The sequence below is a fragment of the Protomyctophum bolini genome, assembly GCF_963924005.1.
Source record: "Protomyctophum bolini genome assembly, chromosome: 10".
Taxonomy (NCBI): Eukaryota; Metazoa; Chordata; class Actinopteri; order Myctophiformes; family Myctophidae; genus Protomyctophum; species Protomyctophum bolini.
This window is the reverse complement of record NC_137871.1, coordinates 35,202,570-35,224,933: the sequence shown is the minus strand read 5'-3', so window position 1 is coordinate 35,224,933 and position 22,364 is coordinate 35,202,570. Positions and strand designations below refer to the sequence as shown.

Below are 22,364 nucleotides of genomic sequence, written 5' to 3'. Positions count from 1 at the left end.
GGTTGCACCCGCGGACCAATGGTTACTGGGGTGTTGCTGCTCGCCAAAAAAGGACGGAGCTACAAGCTGGGCAAACAAGCAGCGCCGCGGCCGTCGCCATAGACACACTGGGCGTCGAATAGCTTGTAGATCTGTTCTTCTTGGCCACGGCGACACCGCGGTACCGCAGATGTATAAATGAGGCTCTATCATTGGCAGAGAGACCAGTCGCCATGATACAGCAGCGGAAACGAGACTGAAGTAGCTAGAAAACAAAAGAGAACACAGAACACGCACTCGTCTCGTCCGTCGTCCCCCCCTCGATCTGGTGGTTATGCTTTTGCAGGTAAAAGAAAAACGGGCATCTTAAACTATTTTATTTATTATTGTTATCATTATTGGCGTTTTTTGTTGTTGTTTGCTGCCGTTCCGTTGTAACGATGGATATTAAAACTAGGATGTTAAAAAAAAACGTGTTTTGTTTTCCCCGAAGCGACGGTTATTTGTTGTTTTTATTTGTAAATGAAAAGTCGGGTCAGCTTCGAAAAATGTTTCAAGGAAGACGCGTTAGCTTGTTGTGGCTAGGTAGTTAGCCTAAGCTAACAGTTCTGCCCATAGACTACATATGATTTTTGTTAGCTCTATGCTAGCTGTAGGCTAGGCTAGTTAGCTATGTGGCTAACAGCCGTTAGCCATACACTGGTTTGATTCACGCACACGCACTCACACACAGACAGTGATGTCAATGCGCTCGAGCTGCTGCTCTCTGGCCTCCTAGCTCTTAATGCGCAAGTCAGTCCGTGTTGTTGCTACTATTACATAAACAACTGTTTTTTAAACGTTGTGTTTTCCTCTTAATTCGTGGCATTTCGTGACACAAACGCCAGCCAACGGACCCCCCTCGCGTTTGTGTAATTTTTGACGTTTTTGTCATTTTGACGTTTGCTGCCTAGCCTTGCTCGGTGGCTGTGTGTGAAACTAATGTTATGTTCACATCACTGGGCTATGCTAACTAGCTAGCTAGTAGCTAGAGCGAGATGGCAAACTATTAAAAAAATGTATTGGAAATATATCTTCTGTACTTGGCAAACTCCACCCCCCCGGTATCAGTTTGTTTACAGCCCTGTTTTATATATTTGATGTAGTGGTTGTTGATTGTTATGATATCAGTTATCCTTCACACGCTTATGTAACTAAGCGGACACCATTCATAGCAACAAAGCTGGTTAAATGTTAATTGGACTTACATTAAAACCAATGCCTAGTTGACGTTTATGTTTGAACTTGACGTTATGTAGACTTTTCGCAAAGTTGTGCTTTGAATGCTCATTTGCCTGCGTGACTTAACGACGGTTGTTGTGATTGAAATTAAGGCGTGCACTGGGATTTCCTCACCTGTGTACAACAATGACACCATGCAGGTGGTCCTGGCATTGTGTTCACATTTTAAACCTGGGGCTGTTTGGCTTTTGGTATTGCCATTTGTTGCTATGATGTTTAAAGAGTTGAAAACCAAGAATTGTATTCCCATAATTCTGTATTCGTTGCTGTCGGGAGGAAACCAAAATATTTGAGGGTATTTATTTTCTTCCCCTTAAATCACTGCTATTGAATACCATTTACATCTGTGTTGAACCAATGAAAAGTACTAGTAAAAAGCGCTCCGGACACAATACCGACTTTGAGGCAGTATTGCTTTGTTTTAAAAATACAAGGTTTTCTTCATTTCCTGGAAAAATGTATATTTTTCATTTCCTGAAAAATCTATACCGTATTTTTCATTTCCTGAAAAATCAACATTTTGGAGTTTGGTGGTTTCTTCCTGACAGATATATGGGATGTAACAAATACAATGCTTGATGTGTCACATGTCCTTGTTAGTGTGATTGTTGGTGTGTAAATATATCTTAAAAAAAAAAAAAACTAAACCAATGTAACTTAACTCCCACAGTGTTACAGGAATGCCCAAGGAAAAATATGACCCGCCAGACCCCAGGCGGATGTACACCATTATGTCTAGTGAGGAAGCAGCCAACGGGAAGAAGTCATACTGGGCTGAGCTTGAAATCAGCGGTGAGTGAGTCCATGGGATGTGCTGAGGAGACACTTGCACTGGTTAAATGAGGGAGAAAAAGGCCTGTTTGCTTTTATTTTCATTGTTAAAGGCAAGCTTTTCCATCATTAGGAAGTGCATAATGAACAGCAATCTGTTTACTGTCCTAAAGGTTTTTCTAGACATGAATCACACAAATAGTTGTAGTGCTGCATAATTAGTCGAAAAAAAAGATAGATCTAGATTCAGACACCTATACAATCTCATTTTGTGAAGAATCGTGCAGCACTAGAAGGCTGTCCAATTCATTATTGTTACTCTTATGTTTTCCCTAAAGAGCGATACTTTGAGAGGTCTAAGACAAGCACTTTGATGTCTGTTTAAAGCCACAGTAGTTGGCTCCAGGTGCCACATTTGGAATGTAGTAATGTTCAACTGCAGACTAAAGACAAGAGAAAACTTCATGGAAAAAATAATCATGATCTCAATTCTTGTGGAGGAAAATCAATATTCACATTTGAGCAAGAATTGTGCAGCACTAGCTGTGTAGTGTGTACGCGTGTACTGGTTAAATTAGCGAGCTTTTATTTTTGTTAATAAAGATGGGACTCAATCAGTTTACTGTCCTAAAAATAATTCTAGACATGAATCGCATATAGTTGTCACCCAGGGACCTCATTCTCCTGTGCATGTTGTCGACGTACTACCATGTTCCTCGGCAGGTCGCGTAAGGAGTCTCAGCACAGCCCTGTGGTCTCTCACACACCTCACTGCCCTGCACATCAGTGACAACTCTCTGTCACGCATCCCACCCGACATTGCCAAACTACACAACCTGGTGTACCTGGATCTATCGTCCAATAAGATCAGGAGCCTGCCGGCAGAGCTCGGCAACATGGTGTCTCTCAGGTGAGTCGACTGCAAATATATCATGAATTCATCCCACCACAGTAATCAGCCAAGGCTTTATTGTTCAGTGGAAAAGCAAATTGACTTGGCTTTTATGCAGCTGACCCAGATGTCTAGTGTGATATGTGACATGATATCCATAATGTCAGGGAGTTTATGGCCTGAGCTCATGCCATAGATCCTTTGACATTGTTGTCATGGAGGTTTGTTGCTGGATAATGCCTGTGAAAGGTGAGGAGGCGGTTACGTCCTCCTCTAGGCATAGGGAAACGTTTTGATTCCTACATCTTTTCTTCAACAGGGAACTTCTTTTAAATAACAACCAGTTGCGGGTTCTGCCATTCGAATTGGGGAAACTGTTTCAGTTACAAACACTGGGGTTGAAAGGTGAGTGCTTTGACATCTTATCAGTTACATTATTAGTTGGTTATATTGTTTTGGCAGGAGATCATTAAACTCATGTTGCTTTCCTCCTTCTCAGGAAACCCACTTGCACAAGAAATCCTGAGCCTCTACCAGGAGCCCGACGGCACGCGGCGACTGCTTAACTACCTGTTGGACAATCTGGCAGGTGCAATTAAGCGCAGTGAGTCCTCTGTGAATGTCAATGGGAAATGAAGCATGTTTTCTAAGCATGTTTTCTAATTCAGTGGTTCTCAACCTGTGGGTCAAACATTGATGAAATTGTCTAATATGAGAGAGAGAGGCAATGAATTGTGAAAATTGCTCAAGGCATTGTGAGCTTGTAGATTGGATGTTTTCACAATATTTATCTGGGGAGCTGATTAAAATAAATGTAATGCCTCAACTCTTAAATTCCAAAAGCTGGTGGGGGTGGGGTCCCCAGTTTGGGGGGACTTAAAACGGCTGAGAACCACTGTTCGAATTGACATAGTCATAGGCAAGGGAGACTGTGAATCATTGAGTTGTCTTATCATTTGTTTGTCTTGATTTAATTAGCCCTCAATAACTGGTGACTTTAATTATATTGCTGTTCGGAAAATTATAGCCTACACTCTAAGCTCAGAAAATTATGGCCTCTAGGCGAGAATTCCTGGTCGCAGAGTTTAAAATGCTGTTTACATTTGACATGAATGCAGTCGTATATTATCCATGTTTGATGTCCCCATGTTGATAGCTCTCCCCCCCCCTCTTTAGTACCTACAGAGCAGCCGCCTGCTCGGTCATGGATCCAACTCCAGGAACCTGACCGAACACGACCCTCAGGTAATGGCCAACCTGACGTGACACACACACACACTAGAGATGTCCTGATTTTGTATCGTAAAAGTATTGGAATCTGCCCTTATTTGTCGTATTGGTGAATATGCCAGTCTAACCACCGATCCTATATATATATATATATATACACACACACACACACACACACACACACACACACACTTTTTTGTTTTGGACAATGGCAAATCTACTGTCTCACAACGAATTGTAAGCTTGTACATTCTATATGTTTGAAAATGGGGCTTACAGGGGTAAACATACTTCGTTTTCACTACAGTTATTGCATCGGCCGCTGCAGTGCGTTTTTTCCGATGTCCATGTCATACAGAATGTATTTTTGTCTTTATTCTGACTAATCGAATTGGCCAAGCAGAATTTACTTTATAAATAATTTTGTACTCTGGAATGTTATCTTTACGATCAAGTGATATTACTCATAGAAACATACAGTACTTCCCCAGAATAATTACATTAACATTTCTTTGAATGGAAGTGCTGGAGTGGACTGGCCCCCCCTTTTTTGTGCTGAAAATCGGGCCGATAACTAAGTATCGAATGGTGTCAGCCCTAAGTATCCATCATTGTGCACTTTGAAACTACGAACTAACTCTAAGGGCCGATTCATACTCCTATTTTAGAGCCGAATAAAAGTCGGTTCGGCTCTGTAGAGCCTACAATTTGACGTCGGGGGGGTTCGGGGGGCGGGTACCGTCCTAAAGTCGGTTCTTCGGTGCTACTGAAAATTTCTGACGAGCCGAAATCATTTCGGCACTACAGCGCCGAAACAGCGGTAAAATAGGAGTATGAATCGGCCCTAAGACGAACCACTTGTTCTTGTCTCCCTACAGCGTTGTTTTCTGTGATGTGCTACAATGTGCTATGTGATAAATATGCCACACGACAGCTATATGGCTACTGCCCCTCATGGGCTCTGAACTGGGAGTACCGGAAGAAATCCATCATGCAGGAGATCATGGGCTGCAACGCAGACATCATCAGCTTGCAGGTAAGCACCACATCCACATGTCAAATAACGGTATCGGGCGGGAGAGGCTCAGGGGTAGAGTGGCCGGTAGAGCAGCTGGATGGGAACCACAAGGTTCCGAGTTCGATCCCGGGCTACCCCGAGTTGGTGTCCTTGAGCAAGACTCTGAACCCCTCATTTCTGCTAATGAGGAGGTTGGTGCCTTGCATGGTTTCCTCCGCCATCGGTGTATGATTGGGTAAAAGCGCTATATAATTGCACCATTTACGGTAATGTCAACAATCTGATTTTAAATGAAATCCGGTGGGTTAATGTTGTGATTTCAGGAAGTGGAGACGGAGCAGTACTACAGCTTCTTCCTGCCTGAGCTAAAGGAGCAGGGTTATGAGGGATTCTTCAGCTCAAAGTCACGGGCAAGGACCATGTCGGAGTCAGACCGCAAACACGTTGACGGGTGTGCAGTTTTCTACAAGACAGAAAAGTATGTAGCTATAATTCAATCTCCTAACAACATGAACTTGACCTATAACTTGCAAAAGTGCCCTTTTCAAGCAGAGAAGCAAGCAGAACAAGTTACTTCACATTGATACTTATAAAAGGACCGGCTGTACATTTGCATTTTCAGTCTTGGGTAAGTAGGCAAGCCTGGCAGAAGCACTGAGATCCATTTCCCCTGTTAGTGGTGGGGCTGGAAGCTTGGCTCGGCTGCTGCTCGGTTTGTCTGTCCACGACTTTAGGCCAAAACGACATCTTGAAAACTACTGGCCTGATTCAAGTTTATTAGAAAACAAAACATCATTGCATAACAATATGAATTATGATGTTGCTTACAATTCAAGACGAGAGGACTGCTCTATTAAGAAACGACAAATCATCAACCATCAAAACGCAACAATAAAGTTTCTATTACTTCTGGTAAAGCTTGTATACTCTCGGGAGGAACGACATCTGGTGCCTTTTCGTGTGACTCACAGGTTGTGTGAGTGTCCTCCCCTTTTCTCGTGTTTGTAGACGGGCTCTACATCGTTGGACTGGTCCCTTCTCTCAGTCGATTAAATTCTCTTAGAGTGGCCTCCTCCTCTGGGAAATGAATTACTTGGTATCCCAATGATTGCCGTTGAACTTGCTGTGTGCACCCTCCCCACAGGATTAACTCTACTGATTTGAATGACCCTGTGGCTTTTTTCCCCTTGAGCCACCATTTCTTCCAAATTTCCATGTGCACTTTCTTTACACAAGATGGCAAATTGCAGTGAAACTTTCTAAGCACATTCATGTTCCCTGGAGAAGGAACCCCACGGATGACGGTCGTCCCATGGCTTTTTGAGAACCACCATTGACTCCGGCAATGCAATTTATCTGCTGCCCGATACAGCGGGCTCTTTTTTTATTTATTTTGTACACTCCAAAATGACCCGGAAGCAAAATCGCCTAAAGCTAATCTGGCAATCGTATTAATCGGAAGTGTTGATATTGTAACCGGCGATTTAGTAATGAGCCCCTGAGATTGACGTTCTGTTAAAATGCCTCAATCTGAGCCTAAATTCCTTTTTTCTTTGCCAGTTCAACTACCCTTGCAGCTGCATTTTAAACAAGCGGTGGGCTTGAGTAATGGGAATGATCTCTTCTGTAAGGTTTTCCAAAGAAACCTTGTGTTTGAGTCAAGGCAAGATTCAAACTTTAACCTCCCCTAGAGTGTGTGTGTGTATATATATATATATATATATATATATATATATATATATATATACCGGTGTATATATATATAAAAATAATCTCCATCTTCAACCGCTTATCTGTAGTCGGGTCGCGGGGGCAACTGCTCCACCAGAGAGCTCCAGACTTCCCTCTCCAGAGCAACATTAGTGACTTCCTCCTGGGGGATTCCGAGACGTTCCAAGGCCAGTGAGTCGATGTATTTCCTCCAACTGCGCCTTGGTCTGCCCCGGGGTCTCCTCCCAGTGGGACGTGTGTCGAGGACCTCCCCAGGGAGGCGCCCGAGAGGCATCCTAACCAGATGCCCGAACCACCTCAGCTGACTCCTTTCCAGGCGAAGGAGCAGCGGTTCTACTCCGAGTCTCTCTCGTGTGACTGAACTTCTCACCCTATCTCTAAGGGAGATGCCAGCCACACGTCGAAGAAAACTCATTTCGGCCGCTTGTATTCGTGACCTTATTCTTTCGGTCATGACCCACACTCGGTAGACGGAGAGCTTTGCCTTCTGGCTCAACTCTCTTTTCGTCAACAGTGCGGTACAGCGACTGCAATACCACCCCTGCCGCTCTGATTCACCGGCTGATCTCTTCTCTGTCCTCTCCTCACTCGTGAACAAGACCTCTATATATATATATATATATATATATATATATAATCTTTGCCCCCCTATCATAATTTCTAGCTTTTTGCTTATCTTTTTCGAGCAAATTATACATCTATCTATACCGTTGCTATCAGTGCAATGTGCCAGGCAAGCCGATACAAATTCCTTGTATGCGTAAACATACCTGGCAATAAAAATATGATTCTGCTAGGAGCATAACTATAGATAGAAAATAATAGACAGTGTTTATAGTCACCTATTTGCCTGAGGCAACGGACTATTGCTACCATAACAATTGCATGGAGAACAAAGCTCCCATGGAGGCCCCTATCAACATTTGGAAACTATTGATTGCTTACTGTTAACTGCTTGACGGGGACACGCGAAGCATTGCTATAATTGGAAATGATAGATGTGTGCTTACACACAAAGGACTAGCATTTGTATGCAACTGCTTTCAAGCTAGGATTAATCATATAGTGTCAAAACATCAAGCATAGTGCACTGATTCTTAAGTGCTTTATTTGTACATTATGAAGTAGTATATATTTTGTACATTATAAAGTATATGACCTTTTCTCCCTATTCATATGTTGCCGAACATAACTTAATATGAATAATGGTCAATGTTGGCTAAACATAATTGCGTGGTTAATAATAAATGGTGATGAAGGCTTAACCGCCGAAACGTTGGAAGTTGTCTAACCTGCTGTCCGAATAAATTTTGGTACTCTGGCTATTGGTGTGTGCGGCCACCTTCTTGTTCATTCAAGATCTCCTCCTAATAATAAATGGGCACCTGTAATCATTTTGGCTTAAGTCTGGTGCCAGCCGGAAAGGCAATGGATTCACAAAATCGCTATTGTCAATTAGTTTATGCACTTAAACGTTTTTGTCCTGAACACGACATTCAACTCAACACCTTAGTTACTCGAATGTTGGGGTCATATTCCAGGGAGTCTGATTCAACTCTGCAAGTTTCATGGCAACCAGTCGATCTTCAGTTGCATGTAGGGTTGTGGAAACCCTATCTAAAACTTTATGGTGGCCGTTTTCCAAATGTAATAAAATGATCAAATGTTTTCCAAATGTAATAAAATGATCAAATGTTTTCCAAATGGAAGAGGTGTGAAACTGCTAGTGCTACTGCTAACTGTCGGTGCTGCTCAAAGTGCTTGTTATGGTTTGAGTATAGATCCCATCGTCCCAGGGTGTGGGGTGGTATCTTAGCAACACTGAATGCACTGTCCCATTGGTCATGTGCTCGACTGCTCTTGTCATGAATGGACTGCAGCTGAGCGCTTCCCAGACCCCGGGTTCACAGCTCACTTTGTCACACTCGCAGGCAGTGTTGCCATGTCTGCATATTATAAGCCACTTTAGGCTTTTTCTTGCGTGTAAATATTGCAGGTTGCCGTTGTTTGGGCTTATTCCTAAAGTGTAGTTTGTTTGGGCTTGTTATTAATGTTGTTTAAACCAGTGTTTCTTAATGTCGTTTAAACTAGTGATTCTCACACATTTTCATGTCAAGGACCCCCAGATTAATGTATTTGTCACTAGGAACTTCCATACAAGATTAGTGTTAAAATGTTTCAAAGAATATTCCACATTTTTGTCACTTTTTCCCATGATCATTTTGAAAATAGCAGATCTATAAGCTCACATGTCTCAATGCGACACGTTCTGAGCTTGCAATAGTCCGGCTTCTTTTGGGCTTATTGCTCTCACACAATCTGGAAACACTGCTCACAGGCACACAGACCATGCACAGACAAGTTCGCTCTCTCGTTGGGAGGACTGAGAACTGGACAGTTGTCAAATAAATACATTCGGAAAAACGTGCGTACCGTATCCGTTAATTACGGAACTCATATTTTTGTTTCCAAAGTGGGCGCTTCCCATTGACGAACGCTGCAGACAGTTGAGAGTTGGGGCATAGTCCATAGCGCTGCTCCTTCATAATGGTCTATTTTTTTGCTTTGATGCAAATTCTAAACGTATGGGTGCAGAAGTCGTTTTCCTTAAGGAATGCCTTCTCAACTGCTGTGCAGCCAAAAAAAAAGTTAATTGATTGACGTCGGCCTCGATTTATCGATTTGCCAAATGGTGAGTCGTTCACATCCCTAGTTTCATGGCAGTCCAACCAACAGATTCTCAGTTTCATGGCAGTCCAACCAGCAGATTATTTTGTGTGCAAGTGGAAATATTATCATGGGTGGTGCATTAAAAATACTATTTTGTACATCTGAACTAGGCGGAGCCCTCGGTCAACTGCCGCTCAGTGGAATTGTTTTTTTTCCTTTACTCCCAGTGTCATTGTCTCTCAAAGCAGGAAGTTGACAAGAGGCTAAAGTTGGGTCCTTGACATGAAATAGTTTGAGAACCACTGACGTGGAAACATACATTTTTCAGAAAACTGACATTAACCCTCTTGTGGCTATTGACGTAATTAATAAAAAATCCCTCATTACAGTTTACGTAATCGTTTGTTAATTCCCTGTAATCGGGGGCTTAATGTAGCAAAATGTAGCAACTTTTAGCTTGTTTGGCTAGCGGCCGCTGTAATGACCTAAAACCGGCTGACCACGCTCTCGCACGCACGTGGTCTTTATGTGCATCGCTGCGTAAAATGAGATTTTTGAGGCTTGATTAGAGCTTAATTTCATTTCATTTTTTTCATTTCAGTCATGGTTTTACATGATTATATTCATTTTTACATATATATATTTTTTTTTACATATTCCATATCTGAAAAGAAAAGGAGCAGGAAGAAGATAAATCTTATTTATACCTGCCCTACATATAATTTGACTTGGTTATTTAAACAAATCACACCCGTGTGAACTGAGTGGTTCAACTCCCACCCCCCACAACAGCTCCCCTACTGGTACTAATATTCATACTGGTGCTCAGTCACATAGGCGCATGGGTGAAGAAGGCTAGCGGATGTTGTTGTGTGTTGAACCGGAAGTGATGTAGCCAGATTCGCTCTATTTGGTCCAAATCGGCATAATGGTGAAGTTACCGCCACCATCAGGACTGGGTATAATACTATAGGATTACAGTGTTAAAATGAGATGGTGTGTATGTCACAGATTTTTCTTTTGGCATTAAAATGACGAATGAAACATATGAATAGTGCAGGTGGTAGGCACAATCCACTGTTAATTAGGGTGGCCATAAGGGGGTTAAATAGTTTGAGAATCACTGATATAGAAACTTAAATCATGACAGTTTTCTGAAAAATGTATAAGACATTTGTAGAATCTGGTCTCAATGGGTTAACTGTAGAATTCTTATTCTCGTCATCCCAGGGCTTGTGCTAAACTCTGGGCCAGCACAAATGTTTGAACATGGAGACTAAGGCAGCCCTGGGCAATCCTTAGCCTCGGGCTTGCATAAACCCAACTCGTAAAAAAGTGAGCATGTTTCTTCTGAGTTGTTCCCGAACCGTTTGCTCATGATGTGTTCCTAACTGCCTCCTTGCAGGTTCAGCGTGGTGCAGAAGCATACGGTGGAGTTCAACCAGCTGGCTATGGCTAACTCCGAGGGCTCCGAGGCCATGCTGAACAGAGTGATGACCAAGGACAACATCGGAGTGGCGTGTCTACTCGAGGTCCGCAAGGAGATGATGGAGCTATCCTGTAAGTAGGAGGAACCTAGTGTCCAACAATTTTAGTTACTCTGCACCTATGTAAGCAATATCGGCACATCAAGGAGTGCTGCTGTTCTGCACATCAACACAGAGCCGTTTATATGGTCGTAAACGACTCTACAAGTGCCATTTCTTTGTTTACGGTAATAACAGATATTTATTTTAATATTTGGCTCCGTCATTACATAGTTCCGCAACTGGCCTGTTGCCAAATTATGTAGTCTTTGTGGGCAGCCCTCCAGTCTCGCTCCATCCATTCTCAATTGAGGCCTGGTGAAACTTTAATTTGACTTGTATTGTAGTTGTGTTGCCATTTGCCAAGTGGTATGATTATTTTGCGTTACTTTGACTCCTCCCTCCTCCGCGCCATGCACGCATACACGCACTGACAGTAAACGGTGGGCATTTAGCCCACACGCTGCCTATAGCGCACACAGCTCTCACTCACTGACACTCGGCCCGGCTGGCGCGGTGCTTCAAGATTATAATCACACAGAGCCCGAGTGTTAAGACCAACGTGACTCGTCTTCATGGATATAAACTCACAAAACAACACCACAGACTGCAGGACTCCACCATTCACCACGCTATCGTCTGCTACGTTAGTTGACAGAGTAAATTGTTTAAACAGCCAACGCTGGCCACGGCTAATATCGCTAGCCAAACGCTAGTAGCCAAACACCAGAACACGCTCACTGTACACCAAGCGTCGCTCGCTTAATAATCATTCATTTCTGTATCAATGTGGACATGACGTGGTAAATGTTCATAAGCACACAATTGTACAAAATGCTTTTTACACTTTACTTATCTCCAGAGTCCTCAGTTATCCTCAGCCATTTTAATTTCAAGGACCCCCAAGTTAAATGTATATGAATTAGCCTAGGGTGACAGGGTCCTAGGCCATTTCATTATGATTTTCATCTCTGGACTGGGACCCAAATACATGTTACAGACATGTTTACAATATTTTACAACAGTAGCTACTTATATTTTGTTATTTAAAGCTGTGATTATTTATTGAAGAAGCACTGTTCTGAACCAATGTTCGCCTTGATTTTTTTTTTTTTTTAAATCATCCTTAACCTTTAAGCTAAAATAATGATGACCGGGGACTTTAAATCATTGTTTTTATTGATGGCCTTTATGCCCTGGCACTTGGCCTTGTGCCCTCAAAAAGTTGACCACACTAAAGGTCAAGTGGCCTTGCCCCTAGGATGAAATTCCAGGCCTGGTGACAAGTAAATAATACTTTCGGGCAAGTGGAGTTTGCTTTCAGGTTGCCTGTCGGTCAAGTGCATTCCGTCTTCATTAAATATTATTGGCTATTAGTATTCAAGAACAATGCTACCTTTTTTACAACCAGCATTTCCATTCATTCTGGTTTTCTAAGTGACTGTCACCACTCGGCAGTTCTGGTTTTCAAAGTGATTGTCACCACTTTGAAGTTATCGAATGGATACACTTGTTATGTTGAACAAATTAATGTAAATGACATTTCATAATGGAGGATTTACTTTTTGGGCAAGTGGGCATGACTTTTGGGCAAGTAGAATAACATGCATTTGCCCGACAGATTGTTTTGGCCAGTGTTTTGTACATAACTGTCCACTTGCAAACTTTGGAAGCCAATATTGGCTAATATAGCCTATGAAAAATCAGGTGATCGTTTTGATCACAACTGTAGAATAGTGTTAAATGTAGATTTTTCAGTAAATAGAAATTCAGAATTTTTTTCAATGACTTTTCCATGGTATCTATACTCTAGACATGCGCCAGCCCAACGCTCACACGCAACACAGGAGGTGACTGCGCAGCGCTGTGTGTGTAATCCTGACTCTCCCTGGCAGAGACCATAAAAATATTCGACTATGTAAACAAAACGACAATAGGTCAAATGGCATAGGTTTTTAATGGTCTGGATTGATGCTCCCAGCCTTGGCGGTGGCGTGTTGCCAGTAACGTTATTGCTGTAATGTCAGTGGCCCCGCCCTCTTATTACCACCTTTCACTTTCTGAGAAGGCAAGGCTGGGATCTGAGGTTAGTTGCCAGGCAACACAAACATTTTCCTGCACACTAGCTTGCTTGTGTAGGTTTAGGCCAGCTGCTTTGTCAACAAATGATTATTGCGCAGTTGCACAATAACATGAAACAAAATTTGCGTTATGCAATTTCTGTTGGCAATTTCTTTGGCATGCGTGTTTAAATTTGCTTTGGTGGCATGTGTGATTATGATGATCACACTGTTTTCTGCTCTCCATTCTGGAGCAGTGTGTTGCATAATAACAGACTTCAAATATCAAAGTTAAAACAGAGTAAAAAACGATATGCTGCCATATAGATACATAATTACACAACTATTGACATCAGCAACTTAACCCATTTTGTGCGGGAACCCCATTTGGTGTTATGTTATAATTTAGCTATTGAAAAATAGCTCATAGCGCGCCACCGAGTGTAGTGAACTTGTAGTCTGGTATTTTAGAAAAATCACACCCGGTCACATAGGTGAACACGGACATTGCTGTTCCTTGGAGTGGTTGCACCACTCAAATTACAAAAATGCGGCACAAATCTTTGAATATATATTCTTTCAGAGCGAACGTTTTTATTTTATTTGACGTCGGGCCTAAATGGGTTTTTAAGTGTACTGTCAACCCCATATTGTTGTGTCCTACATCTCTGCTTCATGCCTTATTGTCATTGTTCCCTGTCTAGCGGGGAAGTCACTCCATGGCATGGAGAAGCAACTGCTACTGGTGGCCAACGCCCACATGCACTGGGACCCAGAGTACTCCGACGTCAAGCTGGTCCAGACCATGATGTTCCTGTCGGAGGTGAAGAACATCGTGGACAAGGCCACGCGCAGCCTAAAGCTCTCGTCTGTCTCTGGGGAGACCAACGGCATCCCTCTGGTGCTGTGTGCTGACCTCAACTCCCTGCCGGACTCTGGTGAGTGAGCTGGACTAGTGGTTTTCAACCCTTTTCATATCGAGGGCCATTATTTATTCAGCATTTGAGCCACGGACCACCATTTGATGAGATTTAGTCTATTAGGCCCACAACTTTTTGTTGTTGGATAATATTTTGTCCACAACTCCATGCTGTGTTGTTTGTACGATAGAGAGAACGGGCAAATATTAATCAAAATAATTATTCTTAATCTCTAATTGTGTAAATTAAGAAATGCAGATTATTAACAATAATTTAACTCTTTAAAATTGAAACCAGCGAAGATGAATATCTTAGTAAAGATAATTATTTATTTGGTTTAATTTTACGCTCGAGAGTTAAAGATCTATAATGGTCTATATATAATGGTCCCCCCCCCACACACACCTTTGTGACAGTGCCCGGGGTTATGACAGCATTTGTGTTAGCAAAGTCTCGGCGTAACGTCTGGTGAACTCTTCCACTACGGTGGTGTGAGTATTGTGATGTGGGCGTAATGTCTGGTGAACTCTTCCACTACGGTGGTGTGAGTATTGTGACGTGGGCGTAACGTCTGGTGAACTCTTCCACTACGGTGGTGTGAGTATTGTGATGTGGGCGTAACGTCTGGTGAACTCTTCCACTACGGTGGTGTGAGTATTGTGATGTGGGCGTAACGTCTGGTGAACTCTTCCACTACGGTGGTGTGAGTATTGTGACGTGGGCGTAAGGTCTGGTGAACTCTTCCACTACGGTGGTGTGAGTATTGTGACGTGGGCGTAAGGTCTGGTGAACTCTTCCACTACGGTGGTGTGAGTATTGTGACGTGGGCGTAACGTCTGGTGAACTCTTCCACTACGGTGGTGTGAGTATTGTGACGTGGGCGTAACGTCTGGTGAACTCTTCCACTACAGTGGTGTGAGTATTGTGACATGGGCGTAACGTCTGGTGAACTCTTCCCTGTCCAGGCGTGGTGGAATACTTGGCGACGGGCGGAGTGGACTGCACCCACAAGGACTTCAAGGAGCTTCGCTACAACGAAAGCCTGATCAACTTCAACTGCAACGGCAAGAACAGCACGTCCAACGGCAGCAGGATCACCCACGGCTTCAAGCTGAAGAGCGCCTACGAGAACGGCCCGATGCCTTACACCAACTACACCTTCGACTTCAAGGTACCTGTACTATTACTATTACACCAACTACACCTTCGACTTCAAGGTACCTGTACTATTACACCAACTACACCTTCGACTTCAAGGTACCTGTACTATTACTATTACACCGACTTCAAGGTACCTGTACTTGGTATGGTGTCATTGGCATTAACTCATTTTGACCTGAGATCAGATTCTAAAAACTTCTTCTACATCCTGACAGTTTTCTGAAAAAGCTATGGTTATATGTCAGTCGTTCTTCGATCTTTCAAAAATAGCAGACCTACAAGCTCGTAGCGCGCCACTCGGTGGCACGCTATGAGCTTGTAGATCTGCTATTTTTCAATAGCTAAAGCATAACATAATGCTTACACCAAAAGGGGTTCCCGCACAAAATGGGTTAAGACGATTCTACAAATGTCTTCTAAATCCTCACGTTTAAAACCCCCCCCCCCATGTTTCTATGTTGGTGGTTCTCAAACATTTTCAAGATTATATGTAATTGGACCGCTGACACCCATCTGAAAATATGTTGTTCCAGGGACCTCACCAGAAGCAAAGATTTGAGTTAAAAAACGTTTGCTCTGAAAGAATATATATTCAAAGATTTGCACTACATTTTCACGTTTTTTCAAAAATGGCAGACCTATAAGCTCATAGTGTGGCACTCGGTGCCGCGCTATGAGCTTGTAGATCTGCTATTTTTCAATGGCTAAAGTATGACATAATGCTTAAAATACAAAGGGGTTCCCATTTTGGTGTTTTACCCACTCAGATCGGGAACCCATATTTGGGTTCTGTACAGTACAGTATTAAAAAATTGAAACATTTTGATTCTGCTATATAAATATTTGAAGTTTTTCAGAAACCTTAGGTCAGGATTTAGAGGCGTTTTTAGAATCGGCCTCAGGCCTAAATGGGTTAACAAAGCTGTGAACAACTCTCCACATAAAGTTCTTCAATAATGGAAATCACCTCATTTCAATACTGTAAAAAGGACCATAGTCAGGAGTTGACACTAAGGCCAAGGGTTTCCTACCTGTCCCTGGCAGGTAAATAAAACTATGTGTAGTTTGCTTTCAGGTTGCCCTGAGAGGGGACGCAACCGTCTATAAACGCACAACATGATATCTGTCTAAACACCTCAACGTGGCTGTGTCTTCTGGTCCGTGGAATGTAAAATAAGAGCACAGTTTTCCTATGTGTTAAATTGAACATTCATTCAAATTTTACCTATAATTTTATGATGGATTTTCTTTTCTGGCAAAGTGCCTCCTAGACCTTAGTGTCACTGTCGACCCCGTCATAGTGGCGTGGTGGCATGCTGTGTTTAGATAACATTGACTCAATTATTCATGCATCCGATCCCGATACCTCAATTTATGTGTATACCGATACCAATGTGGTGATCTAGCTATATCTCGTGTTGTGTTTATAGCAGACTCCTAACTCAAATGTGCACTTGCAGTTTGGGCAACTCCAAAGCAAACTCCACATGCCCCAACATTTTATTTATTCCTGTATCGGATCGGTGGTTAGACTGGCATATATACCGATATGACAAATACGGGCCGATCTGATACTTTTCCCGATAGCGTATTGGGACATCTCTACTTTTAAAGCATACTGTAAATATAGCCTCAAGTGCCAATTTTAACTAATTAGAAAGTGGTCCTTGGCAGGATATGAGTTAATCCAATTCATTCCACTTAATCCAATTAATTTCGGTTACGTGGAAATGTGTCTTATGTAGCATATTTGGTAGAATCCTTGAATGGCCTGTGAGTGATATGTATTGCTTGTATGGTGCATTTCTAAAGCTGATAATGACTGAGATGCAATGAGATTGAGAGAACTGGTTTTCTGTTTTCTCATGTGTGCAACTCATGATCATTGTCAGTCTTGCATATAATGCTGTACAATTTGGTACAGGGCTCCTTCAACTGTGATGTTGGTGTGTGTATGCTACGGCCCACTTAAATTTCCCCCACAATATCTGGGGTGGTTTTGCGCTTCCATAACCTGTTTTCTTTTTTTGAAAGCCTTTTCTGTAGTGGATTGCTTTGTATTCTTTGGGTCATTGTTGTTGAAAGGACCACTTATGATTGGATGATTGCCACTAATTTGGCGTGGCCATAGCTGATTGGTTGGTGAGCCCGCCTGGGAAGCCAGAGGCACTGGTAGTCGCGGTTTAGATGCCAGGCCAGTGATGTGTGTCCCTGAGCAAGTCTTAACCCATAACAAATACAAGGAGTGGGAACTATTATTTTCCTCATGCATAATATAATGATAAATTTAGCTTATGTGGACGGGGCAGATTGTGAATCGAGGCACAAATGTCAAATCAATGTTTTTAACGTAATATTGAAACGAAAAGGTGAAACCAAACGTCCCGGCCAGTTTACTTCAATCCATCAGACAAAGGTGCGTTGTTGTGAAGTGCTGACATACTATACTTAATCATATTTGGAGCTCTGTCCTATTCAAGAGTTGAGTTTAATAAAGGGCAAACTAAGCTACAAGTCACTGTCATTAATGCTATGGGTAAGACTAAGACCATTCAAACGAGATGGATACTGTTAGTAGCAAACCCATTTAGACCTTAGGCCGAATCTACAAAATATCTTCTAAATCCTGTTTTCTGAAAAACCTGGGTTTCTATGTCAGTGGTTAAACTATTTAATGTCAAGGACCCCTAGAATGATATGTATGTTGTTGTATATTGCAACATTAAAAAAAAAAAGTGAATCAGAATTTGAAGGTTTTCAGAAACCTTAAGTCAGGCCCTAAAAGGCGTTCCCAGATTCGGCCTCGGGCATCAATGGGTTTGTGCTTGTTGACATTGACTTGATGTTCCCCATTGATGTAATACTTAATACTCAAATAGATGGAGGTTGAATGCTGTGATGAAAGAATGGTTTGGTTCAGTAAATCAGTACTGGTTCTGTCTTAGGTGGTCTTTACACGAGGATGGTGTTCATAGAAAACGGCAAAATAAAGTATCATTTGCTGTGGTTCAATTAGACGAGAACGGTGTTTTCAGGAGGTGAAAACGCAACAAAGTGAAACCACCTCCCAGAGTGGAAATCTTTGAGAACGCTGTTTTATCCCTTCTCCGTGTAAACAGGCAAAATGGTGAATCCGCAAAACTTATGACATCATGGCTCACGTTGGCTCACGCATTATGTTTATTACATTAATGCAGAGCCATATATGATATAATGGAGTTCCTGAACAAGCCTCCCTCCTCGCCTACAAAAGCGCATCGGCGATGGTGAATGTAAAACCATAATGTAAATAAAAAGCCTTGATAGGCGGCAGCAGCGTTTATGTAGCCTAATGTATTATAAAATATATAACCATCCCGTGTTGCGCGCCACTCTTTTATTGGCAAATCTAAGCTAGCAAATTTAAGACTATCTCTTCAAAATAGTATTGAAAAAACGTTTCATTTGCACATTACAACTACAAATTAAGCATTTAAATGATGCTATAAGACACGCATTACATTTCTGTGTTTTTTAATGTTGAAAACGGACGTAAAGGTGTACGTTCACTCGACGATACAAGAAAACACAAAATATAATAAAAAGGGAAAGTGATAGGAGGAGGCAAGAAGAACCTATGTATGACACAACATTTAGAACATGATTAATATACATGATTAGAGGACAGAATACAAAAAAGTGATCTGTTCAATCAGAACAGCCCTTCAATTTGTTATAAGTTGTAAATCAGTTGTGTGTGTTGCCCAAGCCATACTGTTGGTCGTTCAGCGTGAGTCTCACAACACTCACCCTTTCCTTCTCCTCCCCATCTATCCCCACAGGGTGTCATCGACTACATTTTCTACTCCAAGCCTCATCTGAACGTGCTGGGTACCCTGGGGCCCCTGGACACCAATTGGCTCATAGAAAACAATGTCAGCGGCTGCCCTCACCCCCACATCCCCTCCGACCACTTCTCCCTCTTCGCCCAGCTGGAGCTGCTCCTGCCCAACGCGCCCCCCCAGGTCAACGGGCTCCACCTGCCCGCACGCAGGTAGTGAGGCCCCTCCTCCGCACCACAAGGGGGCGGGGGGGCTGGGGGCGCTGCCCCCTCCCCCGCCCTACCAGCTCCTCCCCTCCCCCGCACTGCAGGAGGAAGACAAAAAGAAAAAAAACACACAACCTGTAAAATAAACGTACAGTGAGATCTGGCCGACAGGGATTTCGTATGTTATAGATGTTCTATATTTTTCTTTTCTTTTTTCCCCTTTTTTTCATTGACATTTTTTTTTATCTGCTCGAGTCAATCCGGTTCGTATAATGATATATTATCTTTGATGTTTTGACACCCCTTCCTCCAACTGACCCCTTCCCCCAATCCACACGGCTTATGTGTCTCTTAACTGGATAGGATGGTAGCTCACTCATATTTGTCACGTAGAGCAGCGTGTGGCTTAAAGATAAAAAACGGAAACATCGCAGAGGGCGATGGGCGAACAAATATGATGGTCTGTCTGTCCTGTACAAATCTCAAACCAGCAAAGACAGCAGATGCGTCTGTCTCAGACCTGCCAGCGTCTTGGGTTTGCTTTCCCCCTCGCTTCTCTGGGCCTCTCTAGCCTGCTTGGTCAGTCTTTCTGTGACGCAGGAGGGTTCCTTTCGGGCGTTCAGCGACTGTATCTGGTAGTTGATGTGTGTTCCCCTAGAAGCGGGCATAGTGCAGTTTGAGGAAGAGGGTGATATTTCCTGCTGTCATTCTGTGGTGCTGAGGCCTTGTGTGTTGTCACAGCCTCCCGCGGTGCTACAAGTTAGTCTACAACCTGCTCTGACCCCACCCGGTGCAATGGCAACCAAACCCAGATGCCTAGAGAACTTGACGGCTGCGAAGAACTACTTTTTTTGCCTGTTTTCATGTGAGCATTGTGACTTCTATAGAAAATGGATGTTGTGAGAATTTTGAGACTGGCTACCATCCCATTTGCAGACTGTTTTACCCTGCTTGTATAGTTGTAAGCTAGGCTAGTCTTATACTTTTGTGCTCATAACTTAAGGACCATGTATGTACCACAGGGATTTAGGCTGATGGGCAAAGCAAAGAGGCAAATTATGTAAAAGGTTCTTGTCCAGAGAGTAAGAAGTGGCTGATTGGAGTAAAACCAGCATTCCTCTTGCTGTCTGGAGTTGCCATCCAACTCCACACAACACTGAAAAACAGACAAACAACTAATTGCAGGCAGATCTGTAGCACTGTCTCTGAGGCCAGTAGTGACTTTCCCCAGCCATAAATTCCATAACGCAAAAGCAGTGGGTTTTTTCACAAGTGTTTGTACAGAATAGAAATCTAGATTCAGTCTTTACATGATTGTATATGAACCACAAAAGACCTGTTTTCTGGCGTTTTTTGTACTAAGAGTAAATTATGATCAGATTTGAAGAAGTAAAAAGAAAAAGAAAAAAAAGATTGTATTGTAAACTATGGCTAAATTTTTATCAATTTAATGTTGAGATGAATTGATATTACCAGCTTGTACAAAAGACGTAAAGAAGAGGTTGTTCTAGGCGTTCGCTGTCACTACTTTTGCACTCCCAGTAGATGAACTGTTATTAATGAATCAGTATTTTGTGTTTTCTCTCTCTACCTGTAAATAGCCACTGAGTAAACCCTTGCCTGTTGCTTCTTCTCGCCCATTTAACAAAGCCATTGATCCACACTGCTGCCACCAGTGCAGACAAAATTACATAACAAGGATGACTCTACGCCCCACCAGTGAGTGACCTCATGTCTGCACCCCACCCCATCCCCGACACCACACACACACACACACACACACACACACACACTAGAGACGTGTGATGCAATGACCAACAACCCCAGCAACCCATTATGATCTCATGTGTTGTACAAGAACAGAACATTGTGCCTCACTTGTAGCAGTTGTTGTCTTGCACTATTTACAATCAGCGAACGCCTGACCAACCTCTTCTCATTTTATTTTTAAATACTGTCAAGACATTTGTGAAGATTTTTTTTTTGTCCTTTTTTTGGGGTTATTTTGTTAATGTTTGTTTCCTTTTTTTTATGAGCTGTGACAATGTTATGATGTGTATATTCTTCCTATTTCATTGAGCTCTAGTAATCAGGTATGCTATATCCACAGTTCTAGTTTTACCTCTCTGTAGAACATGACTTTGATGTCGTCATTTTTAATAATGCTCCTACTGGAATGTTTTTGCACCCTTCTTGTATCTATCTTAGCACAGCTTCTGTTTTCCTGCCCCCCTCCCTTCTGTCCCATCAGTGACCTCACCCCCCCATCCTTTACCCCCTAAAACCCTAATCTAAAATCCATCGCACAATGGTGTCGCTTTTCGCCAAGCGACGCCCTTGTACTACGGATTATACATGGGGTGGCCACCCCCTTCAATGTTGACCTGTATTACTCTAGCCGTGTGTGTGTTTTTTATTTTATAAAATCCCTTTTGCTGAACCACTGTATAGTTCTCGACCCGGCCCCACTGCAGCTAGAGGTCCATCTATGGTCTCTTTACCTCGGTATTGGACCCGGTGGACGGTCCACTATATTCATCTGTGGTTTCTCCTGCCTCCCTATTGGGACCGGCGGAAGGCCCGTTTAGCATTCTGCTTTTTGGATAAACAAGGGATGAGGGGCATCTTGGGGCTCACCCGTTTCTTGCTCTGATAGGCCAGATGAAACACATTGCTATTAATCCATTTTTTTTGTGTTTACACTCAGACCAACACACGAAGGTGAGACTCTGTTAATACAACCTATATTGTCAATTTTCTTTTACAAAACAAAGTGGAATAATTGGCACTTACAGTAGTGCCCCCCCCCCACCCCATGCCCTCACAAACTCCCTTTCCCATACAATGATGGTATATTGGTGACTAAACTTCATCAATTTCTAATGTAAATGTTTTGAAATTTTTATTTTTTTGTTCAAAGTGAGAGGGATACGAGTAAATATAAACACAAAATTTTGCCCTGAATTTGCCCCGTTGAGCCCCATTTTATTTAGTTTTCAATGGAAACCAATGTGTCCAGCTTTTCCTCAACTGCATTAGTATTGTAGATTTAAAGACTAGCTTTTTTTGTAAAGTGTGAATAAAAGATGTATCTCATG

General features: G+C 42.5%; 1 protein-coding gene across 2 annotated transcripts; it reads left to right on the top strand.

The window, feature by feature from the left end:
- The first annotated feature begins 213 nt into the window (after positions 1-213).
- On the top strand, positions 214-22,364 carry cnot6a (CCR4-NOT transcription complex, subunit 6a). 2 transcript variants are annotated; one of them, XM_080774169.1, is made up of 12 exons: positions 214-325; positions 1,931-2,052; positions 2,755-2,941; positions 3,243-3,328; positions 3,423-3,512; positions 4,100-4,168; positions 5,032-5,189; positions 5,495-5,649; positions 10,978-11,132; positions 13,863-14,096; positions 15,044-15,249; positions 19,061-22,364. In XM_080774169.1, exons 2-12 carry the CDS (start codon positions 1,941-1,943, stop codon positions 19,274-19,276), a joined length of 1,668 nt encoding a protein of 555 aa, XP_080630295.1. In that variant the 5' UTR covers positions 214-325; positions 1,931-1,940; the 3' UTR covers positions 19,277-22,364. The 2 variants fall into 2 exon arrangements, with proteins under 2 accessions (XP_080630295.1, XP_080630294.1); XM_080774168.1 differs by having other exon boundaries at positions 3,423-3,527.